General features: G+C 42.3%; 1 protein-coding gene across 5 annotated transcripts in view; it reads left to right on the forward strand.

Moving 5' to 3' along the window:
• MTMR10 (myotubularin related protein 10) overlaps positions 1 to 12,269 on the forward strand; it is a 35,172-nt gene extending 22,903 nt beyond the window's left edge. For 4 of the 5 annotated variants that reach the window (XM_017835895.1, XM_017835896.1, XM_017835899.1 and 1 more), the window contains 11 exons: positions 856 to 946; positions 3,329 to 3,500; positions 3,901 to 3,988; positions 4,159 to 4,247; positions 5,197 to 5,327; positions 5,453 to 5,522; positions 5,720 to 5,790; positions 6,262 to 6,431; positions 7,719 to 7,889; positions 8,631 to 8,813; positions 9,328 to 9,927. In XM_017835895.1, coding sequence (XP_017691384.1) covers positions 856 to 946; positions 3,329 to 3,500; positions 3,901 to 3,988; positions 4,159 to 4,247; positions 5,197 to 5,327; positions 5,453 to 5,522; positions 5,720 to 5,790; positions 6,262 to 6,431; positions 7,719 to 7,889; positions 8,631 to 8,813; positions 9,328 to 9,927 — 1,836 coding nt within the window. Of the gene's footprint in view, positions 1 to 855; positions 947 to 3,328; positions 3,501 to 3,900; positions 3,989 to 4,158; positions 4,248 to 5,196; positions 5,328 to 5,452; positions 5,523 to 5,719; positions 5,791 to 6,261; positions 6,432 to 7,718; positions 7,890 to 8,630; positions 8,814 to 9,327 lie in introns of all 5 variants that reach the window. The other variant, XM_017835894.1, reaches the window with a different exon arrangement.
• The last annotated feature ends 1,158 nt before the right edge of the window (positions 12,270 to 13,427 follow it).

Raw genomic sequence — 13,427 nt, forward strand, 5'->3', positions numbered from 1 at the left:
CTGTATCTGTTAGTGACTATCTGCATTTAAAGAGAGACTAGAAAAGTTTGACTGTATTTTAAGTCTAGTATCTAATCCTAAACCATGTGCTGCACTCAAGTTTAATCTCAGGAGTCTTAGGGGAAGAACCAATGGGACTTCTGTAAAGGGATGTCACATCAAAAACCTCCTGGTACAACCAACAACTTTGTACAAGAAATATCTGTCAAATGCTGTTAAATACTGATACCAAATTTTAGTTCAGGAAGTGGCTGAATTGCTGAAAATTATGCTGGTAAAATTCCATTCAGTGTTTCCTGTGTTTCACCCCCTTCCTTAAGCATGGATTGCTGGCTGCTGTCAGGAGCAAAGTGCTAAGTTTACCTTGGGAATGGACTCAGCATGGCCATTCTTAGGTTCTTAGGCTATACTGATAAGTACTCTTTATTTTTAAAAATGTAGTTGAAATACCAGTTACAAATGAGATTTTGCTGTGCTGTGCTCACTACCTTTGTGTTGTGCTCTGCTTTTTCTGTTCTCCTCCTTACTTCTCCGTTCAGGTGGGCAGGCACAACACACGAGCTCCAAGTCCTTGCTTGTCTCTCTGGATACAGAGGGTCATCTTTAGGGCTGCCTGTTGCAGTCTGACCCTTCTTGCAAAGACTTAGTCCACCCTTACCAGTTGGTCACTCTTGACAGATGGTCATGATATGATTGCAGTGTGGCAAATATCAGTATGTGCAACTATATATTCACTCAGATAAAATATGGAAATAAAATATCAGAAGACTGATTTCTAGCTTTTCAACAGCTCTGCATACTTAAGGGCATTATTTTTTTGTCTATAAATAACAGTAAGAAATGTTTCTCTCCTAGGTGTGCCTTGCAATAGCTCATTATTCTCAGCCAACAGATCTTCAGCTTCTCTTTGCATTTGAGTATGTTGGGGAAATGTATCATAATCTAGGTAAGTATGAAAGTACTTTGATTGTGGTTTTTTCCTACTTCGTAATATGTATTTTTAGTAAGACTTCTGTCTGGAACCAGTGGCAAAAAGCATTTGAGGCTTTCTCCAGGGGTAACAAAATCAGCTTGTTCTGCACCCAGCTTCTTACTTATAATGGTTGTAAGTCATTCATTGTGATAGATGTTAACGACCAAAATCAAAAGAAATGTCTTTCCTGTCAGAAACAAAGCCAAAGTACCTATGTCAGCATGACTACTCCTATTTGTCAATCCACGCTTCCATCCTCCTATTGTTTGTCTGCATCGGTGCAGTTAAGTAGCCAGTTAATCTCCCATCAGGCAGGCTTGTTCACCTGCCCTTCTTTTGGGAATAAGTTTCTCTTCTGGTGGTATTGCAGGAGGATTTGTGCAACTTGGGACTCCATACCTTCTTTCCTAGAGGCTTACTAGGCAGTTCTTACCACTCAAAACCTCCACCACCCCTGCTGAGCTGGAGCACACCCTCTCTGCTCAAGGCCAGTCTCCACCTGAACCTTGTCAGTTAGGTAAGCCTGAACCAGATCCTTTGGAACTTGATTTCTAGTGCAATGCTGTGCGGTCACTGGAGTGTTCCCCAGCCAATACACCACTGAAAGCCTCAGCTCTGCCTCACAAGCCTCACTCAGAGAAGGTGCCATTGCTGGAGTTCTGTGGTACTGAGAGATTCACTCAGCAGCTGGCACTAGAAACCACTGACCTGCCTGTTACCAAGTATGAATGTTGTGGAATTATGAGAGCAGGCCTTCAGATTTGCACAGAAATGCATGTTCTTCGTGCAGGTGCCTCCGTGACTGCCCTGTGCATGCACGAGAACAGCTGTGCATGTGATCATGCTGCACACATAAGTACACAGAGAACTTCTTACCTCCTACAACTCTGGCAGTTATTGAGGTCCATGTACTTTAGTGTTATAAAGGACTAGAGAGGAAGCCAATTTGCAGATAAAATTGCAATACAATGTTAGTCTGTTACAAAGTTGCCTTTACTCTGTCCTTAAAATACCATTTGCTGTATGGAAAAATACCTAGTGGAAGAATTACATACGGTGGGTAAAATGTTCCTCTGGAGCAGCAGACCAGAATGGCAAAGGATAGTTGTTCTGCTATCCTGCAGCTGCTGGAGAAGAGAGTTTGAAATACTTTTGGGTTGGGGGATTGTTGTTATTGTGAACTCGGGTTTGTAGCAGAGATCTCTGGCTTTACTCTTGCAATTCCAGCACTGTTTTATGACTCTCTATCCCTCCTACTCCCAGTAAAGTAAGAGGTGAGATACTGTCTTTGTGCTTCCTGAGGAACATAAAAAACCTGCATTGCTCTGGTGTACATCGTTTTTTTCCCAGACTATATTTGATAGTTACATATCTTGCTATTGAACAGTAAAATTGTGACAGTTTTTGTTAATTATCATATTTCTCTGCTTCTGTCTTTGAAGAACTACTTCTTTCTGATTTTAGTCCAGTTTTCTTCAGAAAAACATAAGTAGTCAGAGTACCAGTGCAAGAATGAAATGGGTAGATACAGAAGGTAGGCACTGCACAGTCAGTGAGATGTCAGCAGAGCCCTGACGCTGTTCCTGCTGTGGCTGGGCAGGCTCTTGCATCCTTACAGACTAGAACAGCCAAAGATCAGAGCTTTCACGGGGGAGCTGAGAGAGTTGTCTCAGTTTGTTCCACCTTCCTCTAAAAATTTACTTCCAAGTGTCAAGAAACAAAAAAGCAGTTTCCTTTGACATTGCTGAGTGTCTCCTTGGCACCTAAAGAATGACCTGCAAAAGAGATCCTTCTGTATTAGCAACAAACTATAGAATCTCCTGGTCCCTTGACACAAAATGGTAGACCATCTTTTTTTGTGGATATAAATATAGATATATAAAAACATATTTTAACCTGGCCTTCCATCTGTTTTATTTGCTGTTAATACAGCAGTCATTTAAAGTTGTTGAAATGATATAAGTTTTATTTTTCTTTCTTCACAAGGTACCTATTAAAGGGTAGCCTGTAAAGGCTTTATTTTTTTAAAATGTTGTGAACTTTGGCATATTGAAGAAAGAAATTGCGTGACTGGACGTAACATTTGTTCCTGAGTGTTAATATGTGTCTTGCTTTCTATCAAGCAGCACAGCATACCAATTTGATGTTTTCTATTGAAATTGTGGGGGAAAAAAATGCATTTACATCTTCATGTATCACCAAGCTGTCATTAAATCACTGCTTTCTTGTAATGCAAAAATAGGTAATATTAGTCCTGATGCTAGTGGCTCATTCTTGCAATTAGGAAGGTGAGGGGGTTAATTTTTTTCTTTCCTTTTTTTTTTTAATGTGCATTGATGACTTTTCTCTTCCTAGCAAAGGTGAATGGCATAGACCCAGGAGGTGGTGGCGGTGGCATCGGCAGTGCCAGTGCTCAGCAGACACCTTTGTTTGAAACCTACTCTGACTGGGACAGAGAAATCAAAAGGACTGGTGCATCTGAGTGGAGAGTGTGTTCAGTCAACGAGGGGTATATGATTTCTACTTGGTAAGTTGCTCTGGGACACTGGGGGAAGGGAATTGTACTGCCTTGGAATTGTCCTGTCAGGAATTGTCTTGTCTCCTCTGCCACAGCCTCCGTCCCACCCACCCGTGCTCTGCACCTCACAAACGGGCCGCTCCCTGGAGGGCTCCCCAGCTGAAATATGCTGCAAGCCTTGTCATTAAAGGAAATGTCAGATTTTGGCATCTGTGGCTTTCATGCTTTTGTCCTTCTCTGTGGAACATACACGTTTCCAAACAGCTCTGTCTGAGCCGTGCCTGTGCCATCACATGGGACAGCACTGCAGGGGCTGCTGTGGGGCAGTTTGACTGAGCTGCGGCAAGAGAGAAGCTGGTAAAAAACACAGGGAAAAGTGACCTTTCTTTATTGTATTTTTTTCCCCAAGCCTTCCAGAATATTTTGTGGTTCCATCTTCCTTAGCAGATCAAGACCTTAAGCTATACTCCTACTCTTTCATTGGGAGGCGAATGCCAGTAAGTGTTGTCTTTATTCTGTTGCTGTTCTTGATCATTGTACAATATGAATCTTAAAGTTGTGTTTGCCAATGAACAGAGTTCTGTGTAGCATTAATAAGATATTTCTACAGAATAACACTAACCTATATTATTTTGTTCTTTCTTTTGTGTTTCTTTCCCCATATCAGTTATGGTCCTGGAATCACCCTAACGGGAGTGCCCTTGTAAGAATGGCCAACATTAAAGATGTATTGCAGCAACGAAGGATTGATCAAAGGTAAGTGATTAGTTGAGTTATTCCCTAATCAGAGGGTCAGAATAACACAAGTGGTGACTGTAACATACAGCAGGGATGGATATTTGCTTCATAGTGTTGTAGTGTGGGGACTTCTGAGACACTGTTCTCTGGATGTAGTTCTGGCACAATTTCTGTTCAAGGTCCACCTCAGTTTCAAATACTGAATAACTTTTCAGATTTTAGGGCATGTTTATTTTTTAGGCGGCTCATCATTAGGTGGCAGAATTTACTGATAAAGGATCAGATTTACTGTAACACAGCCTACATTGGTGGAGATTTTCTTACCTGCTTCGGCAAGACAGTGGGAACACTGGGAAATACAGTTCTGTAGATTTAGTGCCACAATGCACTTGGTATTTCTGTGAAACATTTGTCATTCGCTGTCCTTGATGAAAGATTGAAGGCATTTAGAGCCTTGCATAAGTACTTTACTAACTTGTTATTTTTTGTTCTTTGGTTTAATTTGTAGAGTGAATTTCTGTAGTAGTGCAAACACCTGCATTGTGCGAACTGGAGCTCTGAGTTTTATTTGACACCTTGTCAGATTTCCTGACTTCACAAGCTTTATATATGTTCTGTTTATTTAGCATAGATAAGTCTTATTACAAATGATGGAAAATTAAAAATTGAATAGCACTATTTAACTGTCAGTCAGCCTCAGATTTTCATTTCCCAAATGCATTGTTTTCATGTTCCAGCATTTCCATTTCTTCGTTTTGTGACTAGCACATACCAAAAATCTCTGAGTCGTTAGGTTTATGGCAGGAGCAATATATCTCCTGCATACAAACTAGGAAACTTTTTTTTTTGAGAATAAGGTGCATGTTTTATGTGGTTCTAGTTTGCAGTTAAAGACTGTGGCACATTTCTTGAAAGACTGTTTCTTTCCTCTGCAATAACAAACCTGCTGATTCTTTTCCTGACATAGGATTTGTAATGCAATAACTCGGAGCCATCCCCTGAGAAGTGATGTTTACAAATCTGACCTGGACAAGTGTCTCCCGAACATCCAGGAAATCCAGGCTGCACACATCAAACTCAAACAGCTCTGTGTCAATGGTAGGCTGGACTGGCCTTCTCTCACGGTGGTTATTTTCTTGAAATGCAGTGAATTTGAATAGATCTGGCTAACAGGGATAGTTATTTGAAGTTGTTCTGCAATGTCATTACTTTCCCTGTTGCAGAGCCTTTTGAAGAAACCGAGGAGAAGTGGCTGTCCTCACTGGAGAATACTCACTGGTTAGAGTACATTAGGTTTGTACCACTAATAGGATGGTTTTAATGAACTGTGGAAAGCTTTCAGCAGTGTAAATAAGCAATCCATCATTTGGAAGATTCTCTGTTTTAATATATGAGTTATATAGAGAGATATATAGATATCCCAAATATTTTTTCTTGTTGAATGTGGACCTGTTATATTAACTGTTAAATCACTTTCCTTTCCTGTCTAGATCATTTCTTAGGCATTCTGCAGAGCTTGTCTATATGATGGAGTGCAAGCACGTCTCTGTAGTTCTGCAAGGTAATGCAACGCAGAGCATCCTGTAATTCTGAGCATTACTGTGATAATGGAGATAAACAGATTTAGATAAAATCAACTGTAATCTTTAAACATAAACCCCATCAGTTCTAAATATGTTAGTCATTTGGGGAACTAGAAAGGAAAATAATTTTGTTATGTGTCTGAACTGTAGTATAGTCCTTAGCATCAAAGGAATATTTTGTTCTTGATGAATGCACTGTTGTGCTGAGTACTGCAGGAACCCTTTCTATACTATGAGTCTCAGTTTAAGAAAAAAGAGGTGTGTTTTTCTTCTGGTTTGTTTTTTTTTTTTTTAACTAGGAGAACAATTACAGCAAAAAAAGGGATCTTTTAAAAGAAATTAGAATAAAAACACTAGACCTAGGTGCCTCTTCTTGCTCTTAGAGATCCAATTCTGTACATGTTCATATATACCTTATGTGTTGTATTCATTCTGTATGTTATTCACAGAGGAAGAGGGACGGGACCTGAGCTGTGTTGCTGCTTCTCTCATCCAAGTCATGCTGGATCCCTATTTTCGAACAATTGTTGGATTTCAAAGCTTAATACAGAAGGAATGGGTCATGGCAGGATATCAGTTTTTAGATAGGTGCAACCACTTAAAGAGATCTGACAAAGAGGTAAAAATGAGTTGTATTTGCATGTGATAACAGTATCTGGTAGATATCATCCTGGACATTTATTTGTACAGAAATCTAAAAGTAAAAATACGTTTTAATACTTTGCAATCTCATTAAAATAATGTCAGAAAATAAGTCTTCGTCCAGGGACCTTTTCTTTATCCTCTGTAGCCATGTGAGAATCAGTGAAACACCAGGTGCATTGAAATGGATTTTTATTTTGCTTCAGTGTTCCACATGAAAAGGTCCCACTGTTACAAACACCAGCACAGCTCACATTTAAAATTAAAATAAAAGGAGGTGAGGAGTGGGTTTACAGGAGGTAGTTTTGCTGTTTGTTTTACCAGTGATCTCTGCTCTCATCCCTGGTGTTCTGGATGCAAAGTCTGATCCCTGTGGAGTGCCCTCAAAGCTTTGGGCTGGCACAGAGGCACCGCAGGCTCAGAGCTGGCACAGCTCCAGGGGGATCTACAGAGGGTAGTGCAGGGCTTCATTCCCAGCATTTCCAGCCAGTCTTATTTGGCCTCTTCATTGCAAAGGAGAGACTTGTAACTGCGGTTGGAAGAACAGAGGACTCAGGTTAGCAACCTTTTTCAGGGACAGTGCCCAAGAATCTTAGAAAAGCAATATCCTCAAGTGTGGAGCTGACAGACAAACCGAGGACACTGAGCACCGAGAGGAGAAAATGGGGGAAGGGATAAAGAAACTATTGCCCAGAGGGAAATAGTGAGAAAGCTGATATTTGACCATTGCAAGGGATATACTGAAGATTGAAACTGGGAAGAGGAAAATGTTTCTAAAGCTATACGTAAATGATGGTTTATGCTTTTGCCATTCATGGGCTGCTATGGAAAGAGCTCAAAATGTAGTGAGAAGTTAACATGGCTGAATCATAAGCTTTCTGGTCATTTTAAACAAGAAGGAAGTATATAAATTGCAAATACAAAGCCAAGAGGTAAGGAAGGCTCATACAAGCACTAATTTGGAAATGATGAGGGACATCCAGGTGGCAGGAAGTATTTTTGCAGCTACATAAGTATGAAGGAAAGAAGAGACAAGGGAAAGCTGTGCAAAGGTAGTTCTGATAAAGCAAGTGGCTAAAGAGGAATACAGGGTGTTATAGTTGCATAGAACCATAAAAAATACAAGACTGCAAATAGTTTACCCTGTTGAGTAATGTACCAGAGATGCAGCTAAATACCCTAATGAAGCAATAACTGCAAACAAATTAGTATGAACTGGGAGAAGCCTTTGTTAAATCTAATAATCCCCTGCTTCTTTTCCCAGTCTCCTTTGTTCCTGATGTTTCTTGACTGCGTGTGGCAGCTGCTGGAGCAGTACCCAGCAGCCTTCGAGTTCTCCGAGGTGTACCTGACCCTGCTGCACGACAGCGCCCGCATCTCGCTCTTCGGCACCTTCCTCTTCAACTGCCCCCACCAGCGCGTGAAGGAGAGCACTGTGAGTGAGTGGGAGCTCTGCCACCTGCCCTGTGCCCCTCTGGAAACAACAGCGCCCCAGCTCAGTTGCTCCTGTGTGCTTTGCAAAATGTCACACTCTGTTTGGGCAAAACAGTCAGGTCCCCAGATGAAGGTGATCAGAATCTCCTTTCAGGTGATCTTTGCAGAGACAGGAACTGTTCAAGAAGAAAGTCTATTGAATTTCGGTTTTTTCCTAGGAAAGCATTGCTATTGTACGTTATTGTTTGTATTCCTCTAGGAAGCAAATCTATATCTGGAACTGATAAAGCAGAATGACAGGCAATAAATAGAATTTCATGCTTCAGGCAAACTTTGAAATCTCTTGACGTAATTGTTTAAATAGTTGAAAAAGTTGGAAATACTGCATAAAGTTCAGATAGCAATGCACTATGAAAGCACTTAGAAGACTGAACACTTAATTTGTTTTTGAAAACTGAACAGAACCTTGTGTAGAAAACATTTGATGGCTGATAAAAGTGAAACATTCTTATTTTGTTAAATATTTTCCCTTTAAAATTTTAGGTAGCCACCTTACAAAGAATTAGAGCATTGAGAAACTGTTGGTATATTCTCAAAATCACAGTTTGGGGATTAAGAGTAAGCAAACAATATCATTGAAAAGTAACTGCCCAAATGAGAACAGGGCACAGCTGTTTTCTCCAGCTGTCTCGCTGCTCTGTTGTGCTGCCTCTAAATGACATCCCTGAATGTTAACTTGCAGGAATTCGCTATAAGCAAAAACATTCAGCTGGGTGGTGAGAAAGGCCTCAGATTCCCTTGTGTTTGGGACTGGTCTCTTCAGTTCTCCAGCCGGGACCGCCTGCTGTTCCACAACCCGCTGTACGTGGGGAAGAGCGCGCCGTGTGTGCACAACGGGGCCATGAAATCCTTCAAACGCTCCAAGGTAACTGAGCTCTCTGGGCAGGGCAGGGCAGGGCTGGGCCTGTGCCCACCCACAGGGGCTCCTGCTGGGAGAGCTGCAGGTACAGCCTGTGTTACACCCGTGGTTTAACAGGAGGAGCCTCAATTTCCTTGGCTTCCCAGCCAAAAGAAATGATTTTCTGTAGAAGCAAAGATGTAAATTGTCGAGCCTTGTGTTCTGGGACATCTTCTGGGACATTTGCATAATCTCACCTATGGAAAAGTGATGGCATGCCACTTTTCCCCCCCCGGGTTGTCAGTATGTTCAGTAAATACTGATTATAAGTCAATAATTTGTTGCTACAAAACATATGTATTTCTTTCGAAGGGCCCAAGTGGCCACAGTTTTCCCTGTGAGCCCTGCAGTAGTGACTCACAAGCTCAGAAGTGTTTAAAGGTCGCAGCGTTTCTCTGGATGATGCACTCTGGCAGCTCGGGGAAATCTGCTATTCAAATGAATGTAAAACTGGAAAATTACCAGTGTTTCTTTTCTGCAGAAAAACTACAGCTCCACATTGCGAGGTGCTCCCCCAGCATTAAAGAACGGGATCATCGGGGAGCAGGAGTTCCTTCCAAGGAGAAACTCTCTGATACTAAAACTGAAGCCAGACCTTTTCCAGCCAGCAGAGAGCCCAAGCCACAGCAGGGAGCAGTTCTTCAGGGACTGGTTTGCAAAGCCTGTGGACCTGCACGGCCTGATCCTGCCCCACCTCTCTGCAACACAAATCAAACTGTGGAAACTGTGCTACTTCCGCTGGGTTCCCGAGGCCCAGATCAGCCAGGGTGGCTCCGTCACCGCCTTCCACAGGGTGTCTGTGCTGGCGGATGAAGTGGACATGTTGAACCGGAACCTTCGGCACTACAAAAGCAACTCTTCCTTGCAAGGCCACTGCACAGAACTGGATCAAAGCAGAATGTACTTCAGAGCCAGTGGTTTCAATGACACCTCGGGTGCCCCAGACTTTCTCTCCTCCTCATTCCCCTTTTCTCCTGTAGGGAACCTCTGCAGACGGAGCATTTTGGGAACACCGTTAAGCAAATTTTTAAGTGGTGCCAAAATCTGGCTGTCCACTGAGACGCTGGCAAATGAAGACTGAGGTGGTGAGATTTAAAGGTTTGGGGAGAATACAGCATATCATTTTGTCTTTTCTAAGTTAACACTGCTAAATGCGGCATTGAAAGCTGTAATAATTTTTATATACAAACCTTACGTAAGTTTTGCACAAATATTTAAAAGCAAGGCAAGTCATGCTTCAAATCGCACAATTTTGTCTTCAGGAGTTCTCGTCTGCTGGGGCTTCTGGTCCCTAACTCCCCCTGTCCTTTGGGGTTTGGCTCATTACATGCGACGGAGAGCTTCATTAGCTAATTGAGAGGCTTGGTGTGGTCATTAATGTGGGTTCTGCTTGAAATATCCTTTTTTCCCAGACAGTGACTGACATGACCCTTTGATAAAACAGCTTGGAAAGCCAAAGCAGTGCAGTGGACATGAAATGTCAGCTGAAATCTGGGAACATACTATTTTGTCAGACAGCCTCTTCAGGAAGAATACTTTCATGCATAGATACAACACACTGATGTTCTGTGACTTATCACCCTACACATCTGCTAATGCAGTGTGTATCCATTAAAGGGGTTGTTCCTTTTTCTTTCTCTCCACAAAATGTGTTCGTGAACAATTAGTCGGATTTGTGCTCTTTGTCATGAGCTTGACTTCAGACTGTAGAAATCCAGGTCAGGACAATGCACTGTTAACCTTAAAACATTTTACTGTAGATATGGTATTGTAGTAGCTTTAGAAGTGCCTTTAATTGGGAGGACACAGTAGCAAGATTACTCTAATGCAGCTGACAGCCCCCAACTTTTCACAATAGATTGTTGTGGCAAGTTCTTGTTCCATCTCCTGCCTCCCCCTCTCAATTTCTGGAAACAACGGGCGTCCAGATGAGATTCTCACTTTTTATATAGGCATCTCAAATCCTCTGCATTATATCCCTGCCCAGATTCTCATCCCTGCCAACCATCTCATTTTTTTGTAGGATAAAGTAGCTTTCAGCAGAACTCCCCCCTGAGCCAAGCTGGGCTCCAGAAAGGAGGGCTCAGTCGGTGTTGGGAGCCCCACGAGGGGTGGTGGTGCTGCAGTCACTGTGGGCAGGGGCTGGAAGAGCAGGAAGTGGTGCCTTCTTTTTGCATTTGTGCACAGCCACACGGGCAGTGCAGTGGACAAGGACTGCTTGAGGGATTTAAATCCAACAGCTTCCCTCTGCTTAATGCACCATCCTACTTGCTGTGCTAAAACCTTTTAAATGATACCTCTCCCTGGATGCTGTGCCAGAAAAGGACTCAAGTTTCCCAGGGAGAAAGGCAGGAGTGTAAAGAATATTGGGAGGGTGGAGGAATAGTGATGGTCATTGTCAGAGGTTGAGGCTTCTGTCATCTGCCTTCCCAGCGAGGCTGTATTTCACAGTAAACCATATCTGTGTAAAACACAAATGCTGTTGAACTCACACTGAGCCCCTGCTCGCAAGTGAAAGCACCAAAGGCCTTACATGATGGACTAAAAGCTGTTCTCAGTTTTTGTGGGGAAAGAAGAAAGCTGCATGATGGTAATAGACAGTATAGTAGAGCTTAAAAAAGGTGGAGAGGGACAGGATTTGGAGACCTTTTTTTGTTTGTCTGACTGAACTGGTCTTCAGCACAGCCTGAGTCACTGAGCACAGGTGGGATGTCTGAGGTCGCTCAAGGATTTGTTTCAGAGAACTTGCATCTGGAGTGGCCTTGCAGGTGCTTTGTGCTGGAAGAGCCCAGCACACACAGCACCGAGTGTCCCAGGCTGTTCCCGCGCTCCAGGGCTGTGCTGGCACTGCTGGGGCTGCAGAGGGATGGGCAGGGCCATGGCCAGGGTGAGCTGTGTGGGGTGGGTTCCTTTGGGAACTCCCAACCCCATGTTTGTGAAAGCTCTGTGTGCACACACAGCCATGTCTGCACGTGGGCACAGGGCTGTTGGCAGACAAAGCCAGATCCTTCTGGTCAACTGTTTGTGAGGAAAAAACGTGTATTCACCTCAATTGCCTAATTCTGCTGCAAGATGGGCTGAACATGTTACATGGTCCACAAACCAGTTGAGTTTATTTCCAAGCTTGCTGGAGCAGTCATCTCACTGGGTCAGTTCATTATTCAAACATTTGGTTTAGTTTGCTTTTGTGATTTCCTTTTTCCCATTAGCTTACTGCTTTCCCTGGCCTGATACTTGACATAACAGACCTCAACCTGTGTGTTTAGTGTCTTTTGGTACCAATTTTTTTTCTTTTAAAATGACAGTTGACTATATATATTTTTTTGTCTTTAAAAGTATAACTTCTTTGGTTTAAAGGTACCAAAAATGTGTAAATAAATACCCCACAAAAGCAGCTGGTGGAATTAAAAAAAAAAGTTAAGGCTAGTACCCTTTGGGGGAAAAATTGGGTACTATATTTAAACAGAATTGTCTTTTATAAGGAAATTACAGACATTTTTACATTTCAGTTCTAAGATGTGTACAGATGCTGCAGAGGATCTTTGTATTTTATATATATAGCATGGGAGGGGGCTAAAAATAATATGCCTTTAAAATAAACAAAACCTGTTGAAATATGTATTTGCCAAACAGATTTAAAAAGACATTTTATACCATTCAAAAAGGGGAGTCAGGTAAGCAGAGGGTGAGAGGGGGCACCTCCTGCAGAGAGGAGGGGAAGGGATCCACCTTTCCCTGGACATGTGGACAAGGTTCTGCTTCTGGTGTCCACAGCCTTGCCTTCCAAGGAACCTGAGCAACTGCTGTGTCTGTGTGAGTGAGTGTGTGCCTGTGGGTATTGCATCTTCCTCTTAAGTTACACAACACTTTTTAATTTACTTTTGGAAGACAGGTACTAGATGTTAATTTTGAAATATCCTCCACTACACAGTTGCCTTATCAAGTCAGCAGGGACTGCTCTAATAACTTTCAAAAGCAATTTTGGGGTTTGAGTAGGTATCTTTAATGTCTATGTACAGAATACTGACATGCAAGTGTGTACATATATATGTGTGTATATATATATACGTACACATTTTCAAATTGTAATTTCTGTTCACCATTTAAAACAAGATACTGTTAATGCCATTTTGGTGTGGCAAGAATAGAAAAGCTACCAAGAAGCTCATCTTTTTTTGTCTGTTGGTAGAAAAGCTGGGTTATTCCAGCTGTTCCTTGCTGTGCCATGGCTTTGTACCACCCTGTAACCCCTGCAGGGAGCTCAGAAGCTGAGGGGCTTTAGTGACCCTCAGTTCCTGCGAGGTGGAGCTGACTGTGGTGGTACCTTCGCCCTCCCTTCACTGCTGGATCAGAGACGTGGCTTTCCTTCCAGAAATGCAGGGGGGGTGTCTGCCCAGGCCTGCAGTACCACTGATATAACTGCCTTGTATTCTTATGAAAATGTAGCAAGTTGGGCAAATGTTTTGGTTACTCTCAGAGGGAAAAACATTAAAACCAAAAAAATTCTAACATATATTTAAGCAAAGGATGAAATCTTAAATTTGCCTCTAACAAAGAGACAGAAATCTGTACCTCAAATTG

The sequence above is a fragment of the Lepidothrix coronata genome, unplaced genomic scaffold (genome assembly GCF_001604755.1).
Source record: "Lepidothrix coronata isolate B3197 unplaced genomic scaffold, Lepidothrix_coronata-1.0 Scaffold266, whole genome shotgun sequence".
Classification (NCBI taxonomy): Eukaryota; Metazoa; Chordata; class Aves; order Passeriformes; family Pipridae; genus Lepidothrix; species Lepidothrix coronata.